This window comes from Phocoena sinus, chromosome 2 (genome assembly GCF_008692025.1).
Source record: "Phocoena sinus isolate mPhoSin1 chromosome 2, mPhoSin1.pri, whole genome shotgun sequence".
NCBI lineage: Eukaryota > Metazoa > Chordata > Mammalia > Artiodactyla > Phocoenidae > Phocoena > Phocoena sinus.
In genome coordinates, this window is record NC_045764.1 from 95,650,878 (window position 1) to 95,663,861 (window position 12,984).

The 12,984-nt window shown below is 35.8% G+C and overlaps 1 protein-coding gene across 1 annotated transcript in view; it reads right to left on the reverse strand.

The window, feature by feature from the left end:
- Window positions 1-651: 651 nt before the first annotated feature.
- The window catches only part of SPRED1 (sprouty related EVH1 domain containing 1), a 117,784-nt gene continuing 105,451 nt past the window's right edge, over window positions 652-12,984 (reverse strand). Inside the window, exons 6-7 of the mRNA XM_032623837.1 lie at window positions 8,657-8,758; window positions 652-6,509 (exon numbers count right to left, since the gene is read on the reverse strand). Coding sequence (XP_032479728.1) covers window positions 5,859-6,509; window positions 8,657-8,758 — 753 coding nt within the window. The 3' untranslated portion in view covers window positions 652-5,858. The remainder of the gene's footprint in view (window positions 6,510-8,656; window positions 8,759-12,984) is intronic.

Consider the following 12,984-nt stretch of genomic DNA (forward strand, 5'->3'; position numbering starts at 1 on the left):
CCCGTATCACATTTTTAAAAGAAAGTATCTTACAGTTTGACAATGCAAAATTAATCAGTAATGGAAATGAAAGCTAAACAGGTCTCAGTTTTATCATCCAGAAAGAATCTTATTTCAGTATTAGAAATTCTGGAATTCTTCCTGTCCTACTTCTTTCCAAACTGTACACAGACTCTTGGTTATTGTATTATTTCTAAGTTAAAATTAAGTTTGAGGGAAGTGGGGACAGTAAACTCATCAATCTGACACGTGTGTAAGTAGCAGACCTGATACTAAATGCAACTCTGGTTTAAAGACAGGCTCTGTCTTTAAAGGCTTTGTACTTCACAGAATCATCATACTGTTCAACTTAAATAAAATTTCATTTTAACAGAACAACATGATGATTCTATGAAGTACACCTGTGACTCTTATAACGAAACACAAAACTGCATTGTGACTAAAAGTATGGGCTTTGGAGTAAGACAATTTGGTTCAATCCCGATACCTCTAATGTGATCTTGGGGATAGTTTTTAACCTCTTGAAACCTAAACCTCTTCTTTAAGTAAAATGAGGATAATACTTACATTATATGGTTATTTGAGGACTGTAAGTGATCATGTAAAAACATAAAATAAAGACTGCTAGACAAAAGAAAACACCATTTCAACTATGATTTTGTTAGACTTTTATTATACATTTTTTTAGCCATTATTTTAAGGATACCTCTAAAACTGCAAATCTTAGAGTAGTTGGTTTTAAAGTTGACTCCAACTTCCGTATTATTAATGCTGATGTTTTTTAAGGACTACTGTGTGCATGACACTATATTGACAGCCAAGCAGAAACCCTAGTTTCAATTTCTCTTGTGTAAAAACTATTCTACTTACTTGTGGGTATTAACTTGATGTGAAGAACATAAAGTAAATTTCTGAAAACCTGTAAATAAACACATAAGACTAACATTTCATAATTCATGGTAAAGGTATAAACAGTTAATTCTTGATTTTTCAAATAAATACAACTGTAATATAAGTAATTCAAAAGTTATTCTGGTGTTGAAATACATTATGATTTTTGAGTACTGTCCTAATAATTTTTCATTTAGATTAATTTTGCTTATATTACAAGTTAAGTGAAACTCTGAAACTATGATACAAAAAAAAAAAAAAGAGTAAGAGTAGTGGGTTAAAGATTTCCCACACATCATTTAAGGCAGTTAATCCAGACTTTGTTGTAACATGTTCCCAAACCAAATAATGTATCAGGTAACAAACTATAAAAAAAAATCTGGATACAATCAAGAGTGAATAAATAAGTCATTAAAATGAACTATACATGACCTTTTGGTTAAAAATACACCTTAAAAAATTATGATCAAAAGCTTCCATTTCTACTACTGCTTTCTCCTTTAGTAATTATTATCTCTTACGTGATAGTTTGCTATCTCTAGAAGAGTAAGAAAAAGTCCTTTTATATTTCATGATAGGTTTAATCAGGTAATTAAAACAAATTCTTATGATATCATCTGATATGTCCAATTACATGGGTATGATGTAACAAAAACAGTTACAAACTTATATATGCGTATTTACATTATATATCCAAAACTATCAAGCTAGTCAACTATATCTAAGGAGATACATTATGACATGAGTTAAACAATTTTTCATTGCTTATTGGAAAGAATGCAGTCAAGCTTTTAATGGAAATAATATACAAGTGAGGCACTTTTGAGGTCAAAAATAGAAAGCAAATGATACTACATACTGGCAATGTTCACAAAAATCTCTATGTGTATCTTTATTACAAAGGCTTTTCAACTAGATTATTCTTGAAAAATTTCAAAACTAGCAACTTACGCAATTTAAGGAGCTTTCAGGAACAATGGCTAACATCAGTGTTTCAAAGCATATCAAAGTTTTATAACCACCTGGCTGCTAGGCAAACAGTACCTTAATAACTTAAAGCCTCCCCCACCTTATTTTTTGGTTTACATAAATTATCTCAGGTTGTGATTTCTTTGTTTTGACTTACTGCAAAACACCTTATGGTGCTATTATCGTGGAGTACAGACCAATTTTTTTTTTTTTTAAGTGTAACAATGATGCAAGTTTCTAGTGCTTCGCCTTATACTTAGAAATGTGATCTTGGAAATCAAATTAAGAATAAGAATATTTAGTTAAGAATCTATGTTTTCCAGGTAACTAAAGTTTTCAAAGTTTCATGTAGAAAAATGTTACACTTGTTTAATATATCTTTAGGCTAAAATAAAAAACCCAATCTTAAACACATATTCCAAAGTGTATCACAAAACCTAAAGTAAATTTCAACAAAACATCCTTAAGATTCTTTAAATCTGTAGGAAAGTACGTATTTCCTGTATTTCTGAGACATATAGGTATTAAGAAACATCTCTGTAGTGTTCCTTTAAGGGGGGGCTGGGGAGAGAAAAAGAAAAGACAAGACTTACCCAAGATATCAGATGGCACTATACACATGAATTGAAAGTGCATTTGTATTACTTCAAAAGTTCATTTTAGGCACTGCTGAATAACCAATGAAAATAGGTAGTTTTAAGTTTCCCCCTTTAAATTTTAACCCCTGCCCAACATTATCCCAGAGACACACACACTCTCTGAAGTTGTCATGATGAAATACAGTGATATTTATTTTTTCTAAAAAATTCTCCCTGACTGGTAATGGGAGGAAAAGTAAGAATACCATTTTGGTAATGGCTTTTGCAAGTTGAAAGAATTGGTTCTATAAATGCTTCGGCACATTAAGTTTGATTGCCAGTTCCAAATATTGATAAATATTTTAAAACAGGATATGTAAGAAAAAAGTGCTTAAAATCTTTCTACAAGACACATTAGGGAAAAGATTGGTTTTACAGTTCGAGATATTTCTTATTCCTGCTTTCTCCATTTGGAGGTGGCCACCACTTAAATAGCCCTTTACTGGTAGTAATGATGAACCCTGTCAGATCCCAACTGCCACCTCACGTATGGTCTATAAATCATCCAGTAGGTGGTGCTGAAGTTACATACCTCATATTTCTTCTGAAATCAAATGATTCCCCTGTCAACTCAGGAGACAAATCATTTAAGGATTATCAATTCTGAACAAGCCATCAGACGAAAAGTCTTTCTTGTCATGCCATCTAGATGATTTCATTTTCAATATTTACTATTAGTTAAGCAGTTTTGTTTAGCCATTTGCTTCTGCTACCAGATTAAAACCAGAGAAAGGTTTTAGAGGACAAGCCAACTGGCAGTGCCAAATCCGTATGCAGAACAAGAAAATGTTCCTGAATATACCTATACACGTTTAAGAATAAGAAATTTAACCTAAGAATTCACATAAGAATTCTAATTTACTCAAGAGAAAATTTCCACATAGGGATTCAGGTAACATTATATTATCAGTTAGTCTTCCAGACTGATTTGGAACCTGGGTGTGTTAAACTATAAAGATCCAAGGTAAAATAAAAACCATTTCATGACCATAGTTTTTAATGAAGAAACTTGTTTAAAACTGTAAAGGAAAAATGGGGATGGGACGGAAAAATCTTAGCAGCAAAGTGGTTAAACAAATTGAAAATATTAATGCACAAACATTAAAATATTAAAGCATATATGTTGCATATAAAATACAGTACAGGACCAGGAGTTGCACTATACTGATTAGTGCTCAACAGAAGAAATGATTAAATTTGTTCTTCCCAGAAGTATATACACAGTTCATTTCCACAGCATTTTCCTATATAGCCAGCAAGTTATTTTCTTCAGTTGTTCACACCTGATCAAACCTGAATTATAAACTCAGCACTTACAAATACGAAAATTATTCACAAGGAAAACCAGTATTTCCATTTTACCAATAAAAAGTAATTTTGAAAGTTAACAGTCTATTCTAGGAAACCAAGTTTAGCTGAAGACTTCAGGGATGAAGATCATCTGGTGTAGCAGCTTCCAAATATATAAACAGTAAAAATAAGACTTAAAACTGCTGCTACGGTATCATGTTTTGGACTTAGTTCATCCAATTAATTTTTAGTACAAAACTAGAAATAACCTCTTCTTCATAACATCTATAGTTATCAATATATTTTTCTTCTTTTCAATGTGAAATAATACTTTAAGATGATCTATATACACAATGTTGTCAGTTCAAGCTGTCATATAAATATAAATGCTTTCTTAAAAAAAGTATTTTACAGACAGATAGTGTTATATACATTGTTCAGTTTGATCTGGGGCAAAAGAAGAAAGCTAACACAAGCTTAAGTGTGATATGTAAAAAGAATGATTACATAAATGACATTTAAAAACCTGCATAGAAAATGAGCTTCTAACAGTAGTGTGATTTTAATTTTTATCACTTCTGAAACTTCAAGCCATTAAAAAAAGGCACACTTCTCAACTTTTCCCTTTAAGGGAATGTTCTTAAGGAACCCCTTACTTGGTTAGAGTTTTAATGTAACACTTAAAAAAAAAAAAAAAAAAAAAAAAGACAATTTGACCCCAAAGTACTTCAAACAATTTGCTAGAACATTTATCCAACTACTTTGAAAATAAAACATCCAGTAAGACAATGCTCTGCAAAAGAAATAAATTTATACGTACAAGATATTTCATTCACAATACTGGATTAAATACTTTCTTGGGATAGTTTAGCACATCCTTTACATAAAATAATTTTGCTTTTGGCCAGTTTAAATAAAATAAAATGCAACTGAGAAAAGTTATCATTGTTATGTGATAATAAGCACTGAGAATTAAGCTAAAAAGTAACACAGCTGAACATATTCTGGTTTAGCAGAATGATAAGTGGAAATCTCAGGAGGAAACTGTTTTACTGACTCTAACTATCCAGTTACACTTTTCACCTTGTAAAACATTTGTAAATGCAATATAATTTTTTGAAGGAGGAAACTCTGAAAGAAAACAACTTGCTGGTTGAATACCACAAAAAACAAAACAACAACCCAAAACCTTACTTTTTTCTATAATGTTTACTCAGTCTCTTTTTATATAAAAATAAGTGTTATGTTCCCATCATAACATTAGACAATTACATCTGTGCTTTAAAAAAAAGTTGGTCACTCAAGGCTATTAGAATATTTTTTAAGGATTTTAGATTACCAGAATGTACAGATATAACTCAATATAAACTGTAGCCAAAGGGAAACGACAATGAAAATATCAAATCATTCACATGGAACCAAAATGTTATTAACTAGATAAGTAAAATATTCAAAATATAATGGAATGTGACAGTAGATATATGTACATCTACTTCAGAACTAGGAAGGGGAGGAAAAGTTTAATATGTAATAACTCGTACCTTATATTTAGTTAAATATAAACATTTGTTATTTATACATAAAACTGCTTTCAAAAAACAAGTAATAAATGATTTAGTTGCACTTGTTTTACTTCTTACAGTTCCCAAGTGTTAACTTTTTTTAGATTGAAATCAACTGTCCCCTAGTGCACTTTAAGTTTATATCTTAATGAATTCAAACCTTTAAAAGTCCCATCACCTAATGCATAAATATACAAAAATGCCAAAAAATTAACCCTTTTTAGTTGGATCATATTTATGCTCACTTTATATAGCCAATAACCAGAAATGGTTTCCTTTTGCAAATATTCTTTAGAACCTGCAACAAAACATGCCATGCACTCCAGGGAAAAAGTTAGGCATGGCTAGCATTTGTGAAATGCCAAGAACTGATGAGTTCTGCTTCCTCCACGTGTGGCCCCAATGATACCAGGCAAGATTTCATAATGCTTGCCAAAAGCTTCCACAAATCCAAGTTAGCTAATTCCTGGACACAAAGATTTTAAGCTCATTTTGGCACTGGATGCTTTCATCCAGCAGCTTTATGTTTCCCACCACAGCACCCACACGCCTCACCACAACGATGGCACATTCTCAAAGGGACGTAGCAGCACATACATGGTACAATGAAAGACAAAGCTACTAGGGCTAACCATCGTAAGCAGAACTTGTCATCGCTAGTGTCACATGAACAGGGATCAGAAAAATCTCCCTCTGAGTCTGACATACAATGATACAACATGCTCTCTGCACAGAGCATGCAACTAACTTGATATATGCATCTTTTAATAGGGTCTGGAGCATCCTGACATTTTCCCCTGCCATTTTCTTCATGATTAAACCTTTCTTGGCAGTATACGCAGCGAGAACGTTCACCATCTTCTTTTCTTCGTTTTGACTTCTTAAATTTTAATGAGGAGGGCTGTGTCTTAAATACCACAGAGTCTTTGAGTGAACTTAACTTAGTCTCATCCCCACAAGAGTACAGATAGTCTGATTTTTTACTGTCTGGTTTAGAAAACTGAATACTGGAGTCAGTATCATCTCTCTCCAAGTCACTTTTCCACATGTCAGGATGTCTGTAGTCTGCATAGCGACGTATTAAGATATCGCGAGGGTTTATTCTGACAATCTCATCCTCATCTTGAAAGCTGACATGTCGGATTGATTTCAAAGGGACCTCAAAAGGAAAGAGATGAAAATTGCAATAATGACTGTGAAGGTTAATTTTATGTGCCAACTTGGCTGGGCCACAGTGCCCAGATATTTGGCTAACATTATTTTACATGTTTAAGTGAAGATGTTTCTTGGACGAGATAAACATTTCAATGGGTAGACCATAAGTGTAGTAGATTATCCTCCATGATGTAGGTGGCTTTCATCCAATCAGTTGAAGGCTTTATTAGTACAAAGACTGACCTTGCTGGAACAAGAAAGAATTCTACCAGCAGTCTGCCTTTGGATACAGACTACAGCTCTTCCCTGGGTCTCAAGCCTGACAGCTTACCCTGCAGATTTTGAATATGTACCTCTACCATCACATGAGCCAATTCCTTAAAATAAGTCTCTTTCTCTTTATATATATATCTCTCTTGTTGGTTCTGTTTCTCTGGAGAACCCTGACTCATACAGATTTTAGTACCAAGGTGTAGGATGTTGTGCTAACAAACATCTAAAAATGTGGCAGTGCCTTTGGAACTGGGTAATGGGTAGGGGCTGAAAGAGTTTTGAGGTGCATGTTATAAAAAGGCTAGGTAGCTTTGAAGAGACTTGGTAGAAATAAGAACATTAAAGGTGCTTCTGGTGAGGGCTTGGATGGAAATGAGGAACATACTGTTGACACCAGAGGAAAGTTGATCCTTGTTATAAAGTGGCAAAGAATGTGGGTGAATTGTATTCTAGTCTCTTGTGGAAGGTAGAATTTGTGAGTGATGGACTTGGATATTTAGCATAAATTTACAAGCAAAGTGCTGAGGGTGCAGCCTAGCTCCTCCTTGCTGCTTATACTACAATATGAGAAGGAAGTGATGAATTGAAATAGTAATTTTTAAAACAAAAATGAACCAGAAGTTGAAGAGCAAGAAAATTCTCAGGAAAAAAAAAAAAAGAAAATTCTCAGGAAGATGCTATCACTGATGGCCAAGGGGATGGGGCCACCTCCCTCATGAGCCCAGAGGAATTCTGCCTCAGGATGAATCAAACTTTGAGCTCACTTACCTTTGAGTTAGATGGTATTTAGATGAGATTTGGGACCTAGAGGTGATGTTAGGAAGGGTTACGTTTTTTGGGGTGTTGTGATGGGGTGAATGTATTTTGCATGTGAGAAGAGGGACCAGAGGGTGGAATGTTATAGGCTGAATTGTGTCCCCCCAAATCCATATGTTGATGCCCCAATCCCAGTATGTCAGAATATGACTGCATTTGTTAATAGGGCCTTTTAAAAAGGTGATTAAAATATAAGGCCCTTGGGGTAGGCCTTAATCCAATTTGATTGGTATCCTTATAAGAAGAAATTTGGACAGAAAGAGAGAGAGAGAGACCAGAGATGTGGGTGCACAGAGGAAAAAAAACACAGCCAGAAGGTGACCACTGGCAAGCCAAGGAGAAAGGCCACAGAAGAAACCAAATGCATCAACACCTTGAACTGGGACTTCCAGTTTCCAGAACTGTGAGCAAATGAATTTTTGTTGTTTAAGCCACTCTGTCTGTGGTATTTTGTTATGACAGCCCTGGCAAACTAATACAAAGACATACATGTTCATAGGTTGGCTATACAAGTCTCTGAAAATGACTTAAAACACATCACACTCTCTCATCCTTCTGGGTAGCCTGTTTCCTTGAGGCCACAGAGAAAAGTAAATTTTTCAGGCATAAATCAAAATGACGCTTCCCTTCACCCATCTAAGTGGGCTTCTAGTAGTCACATTTATATCTTCTAGTGCCAGTCCCTGGACACAGTGACTACTTTATAAGTAAGCACATGAATCCATGTTGGGGCAGACTTCTATTCCCCATATATTTGGAATTGTGGCTAAAAAAATTCCACGTCTGGACTAAAGGTAGACTGATGGATGCAGACCATTATATTACAACATACGATTCCTATTGGTGATAAGTATGCTGACAATCCCCCAGACTCAAACCAGAAATCTGGAGGGAATTTAAGTAATGGGGTTTAGAAGTATATACAAACAAATAGAAAATTTATACACTAAAAAACAATTCTAGTACAACTCAACTATATGGAGAATTAGAAAGACTGGAAAATTTCACTTACATGTTAATTAGTTACATTCCAAATCAGAAGATAAAACTAAGATTACTTACCTTATTTTGGGACTTTAGGCTTCCACATTCCTTGGGTATTTGCCGCTGTACATATTCTATACTTCTGCCCTGAATGTCTAGGCCTGGATGACTGAACATTATCTAAAATACAAACAATTTCTACTTAAGTGACAAAAGAATGCATTCCTTATTTTTAATAAAACTATATATAATGTGTAATCCAAAACTTCATAATCTATTAGCAGTAAAGGGTTTTCAAAATGGTTTTAACAAAAAGCATCACTTGAGTCATCCTATTTATTATTTAAACTTAGGTCTTTCCTTATACATTTAAAATTTAATTTAAAAAGTAATACAGACTTCTGGTTTCTGTTTTGGCATATAAGGAGCTTGGAAGCTGCCATTCTATTGTAACAACAAGTAAAAAATACAAAAGCACAAAAAATATCCACAACTCCTCTTAGATCTATGAGAGAGGAGGACACAGGGCAAACCCCACCCCTAAGACTGCAGAGAGAGAGAGCAAAAAAAAGGGAGTCACTGCTTACCAGAGCAGAGATTCATGAGTGAAAATCACCATGGAAACCAGTGCCAGGGTGGGGGTGGGGGGAGAAAAACAATCTCAACTGTAATTGACAAATTGCTGGAGGCTCAGGATGGACAACTCTGACAGTCAAAAAAACTCCTGGTTGGGGGTGGGGACAGTCATTGTGATGCCCCCAAACTCTTGTGAGTGTACCTCTAGGAGATCAACCAGGTTCCCACAATAAGTATCAGAAAAATCCTTACATGCTTCCAGCAGGGGAGTGGAGAAGGAACCATTAGGAAATCTGCCAGAACACTCTGTTCTTAACAAGGCCTGTCCTCAGGAGAAACTAGTTAAGGAGGGTCTGAGCTACTGTGGTATTATCAGAGTCTATTTGATCTGGAGGAGGGGATATACCCAACACTAGTCAACTCTAACCATCTGACACACCTAAAGGGAGAGAAAAAAACAGATAAATAATTGTGATATTCACAATCCTGAGGGAAAGGCTCAGACCAAAAGACTGAGACCTAATCACAACCATAGAATACTTCCTCTTCCTATACACTTTACCACTACATCACTAAAGGCTTATTTACAGCAGTTCCTTTTACCCAGCACATCATGTCTAGCAATCAAGAAAAACGAGAAAAAAACATACCAAAAGACAAAAATACATTTTGAAATGACAGAACAAGCATCAGAACCAGATATGGCAGGGATATTGGAATCAGCAGACTAGGAATTTAAAACAACTATGATTAATATGCTAAGACTCCAATGTTTAAAGTAGATAGCATACAAGAACAAAAGAGCAATGCAAGCAGAGAAATAGAAATCCTAAGAAAGAATACCGCCCCCTGCAAAAAAATCTAGAGATCAAAAGTACTAAGAATACCTGTGACGAGCTTAGTAGACTGGACATGGCTGAGGAAAAAAACAGCTGAGCTTGAGGATTAAGCAACAGAAATCTCCAGAATTGAAAGGAAAGATAACAAAGACTGAAAAAAAAAAAAAAGACTATTCAAGAACTGTGGGACAACTACAAAAGATGTAACATACACAAAACAGAAAGAACAAATGAAGAAAGAGCAAAAGGAACAAAAGAAATATATGAAATAATAATGACTGAGAATTTACCCAAATTAATGTCAGATGTCCAATCACATATCCAAGAAGCTCAGAGAACAAACAGTAAGCAGGAAAATGGAGGGAAGGAAAAAGAAAAAAAAAAAAAAGCACCTAAGCATATCATTTTCAAACTATAAAAAAATCAAAGATAAAGAAAAAAATCCTGAAAGATGCCAGAGGAAAAAATATTTTACTTATAAAGAGTAATTACATCTGACTTCTTTGCAGAAACCATGCAAGCAAGAGTGAAGTGAAATAGTTAAAAGTGGTAAGAGAAAAAGCCTGCCAACCTAGAATTATGTACCCTGCAAAATTATCCTTCAGAAGTGAAGGAGACTGGTGGGAATGTACTGGTGCAACCACTGTGGAAAAGAGTATGGAGGTTTCTCAAAATACTAAAAATAGAACTACCATATGACCCAGCAATTCCACTTCTGGGTATATATCTGAAAGAAATATGAACACTAATTTGAAAAGATACATGCACCCCAATCTTTATAGCAGCATTATTTACAATTGCCAAGATATGGAAGCAACCTAAGTGTCCATCAACAGATGAATGGATAAGACGTGGTGTGTATAAACACACACACACACACACACACACACACACACACACACACAAAATGGAATATTACTCATCCATAAAAAATGAAATTTTCACATTTCCAACAACACAGATGGACTTGGAGGGTATTTCACTAAGTGAAGTCAGACAGAGAAAGAAAAATACTCTATGATACCACTTGCATGTGAACTCTAAAAAATAAAACAAACTATTGAATATAACAAAAAAGAAACAGACTCTCAGATACAGAGAACAAATTAGTGGTTATCAGTGGGTAGAGGGAAGAGGGGAGGGGCAACAAGGGGGTAGGGGATTAAGAGAGACAAGCTATCATGTAAAAGAAAAATTAAATCTAAAAATAAACATTAAAAAAATGTGAAAGAAACATAAAGACTTTCTTAAGCAAAAAAAAATGGAGGAAATTTGTTGCTGGTAGACCTGCCTTATAAGAAATGTTAACAGAGGTTCTTTAAAGAGAAGGAAAATAATATAGGCCAGAAACTTGGATCTACATGAGAATGCAAGAGCGGTTAAGAAGAAATAAGTGAAAATAAAATAAAACTTTTAATTTTCTCATTCTTAACTGAGCTAACAGAAGTTTGTTCAAAAAAATAGCAACAGTGGGGGACCTCCCCGGCGGTCCAGTGGTTAAGAATCCATGCTTCCGGACTTCCCTGGTGGCGCAGTGGTTGAGAGTCTGCCTGCTGATGCAGGGGACACGGGTTGGTGCCCTGGTCTGGGAGGATCCCACATGCCGTGGAGCGGCTGGGCCTGTGAGCCATGGTCAGGGAACTAAGATCCTGCATGCCAAGCAGCGTGGCCAAAAACAAACAGCAACAGTGTACTTGATCATGTATGATTATGCACATATTTACACACATATGCATATGTATGTATATAAAATAAGATGACTGACAGCAATGATGCAAGGAGTGGAAGAAGGAATTAGGATTATGGTTATTATAAAGTACTCCCACTCACTGTAAAGTGGTTTAGTGTTGTTAGAGTAAAAGTAAATGGCTGGAGAAAAATACACCACGCTAATACTAACCAAAAGAAAGCAGGAGATCCTATATTAATTTCAGACAGAACAGACTTCAAAACAAGGAAAGTTATCAGTGATAAAGAAGGCATTATATAATGATAAAGGGGTTAATTCCCCAAGAAGACATAACAATCCTCATTGTGTATGTGTTTAACAACACAGCATCAAATTATGTGAGGCAAAAACTGATAGAACCTGAAGGAAACGGATACACCCATTATCATAGCTGGAGATTTCAACATCCCTCTCTACCAGAAATGAACAGACTGATGTCTTGAGAACCAAAAGTAACTTTACAATCTCTGCATCATACCTGGAATCCATCCTTCTTGGCTTCTTCTGGCTCACTACTGGATCTTCCGCATGAAGCAGACCCAATATTCTGTGGGTCTGAAATTTCACCAAGGGTTTTGCTTTTACCATGTGTCCTAGGGTTCTGTCTGTTCATTTTTTTGGTTGTTGTTGTTTTTCTTTCTTCCTTTTTTTCCTGAGTTATGTGGCTGGGAGGGTCTTGGTACTCTGGCTGGGTGTTGGGCCTGAGCCTCCATGGTGGGAGTACTGAGTCCAGGACACTGGACAACCAGAAACCTCCCGGCCCCACACAGTATCAATCAGCAAGAGCTCTCTCAGAGATCTTCATCTCAATACTAAGACCCAGCTCCACCCAACGGCCAACAAGCTCCAGTGCTGGATGCCCCATGCCAAACAACTAGCAAGACAGGAACACAACCCCACCCATGAGCAGAGAGGCTGCCTAAAGTCATACTAAGTTCATGGACACTCCAAAACACACAACGAGCTGCAGCCCTGCCCACCAAAAGGACAAGAAACAGCTCCACCCACCAGAACACAGGCACCAGTCCCCTCCACCAGGAAGCCTGGGGCACTGAAGCCACTGGTTCAGGAAGCCACTGAACCAACCTCACCCACTGGGGCATACAGCAAAAAATAACAGGAAATATGAACCTGCAGCCTGCGAAAAGGAGACCCCAAACACAATAAATTAAACAAAATGAGAAAACAGAAATATGCAGCAGATGAAGGAGCAAGGTAAAAACCCACCAGACCAAACAACTGAAGAGGAAATAGGCAGTCTA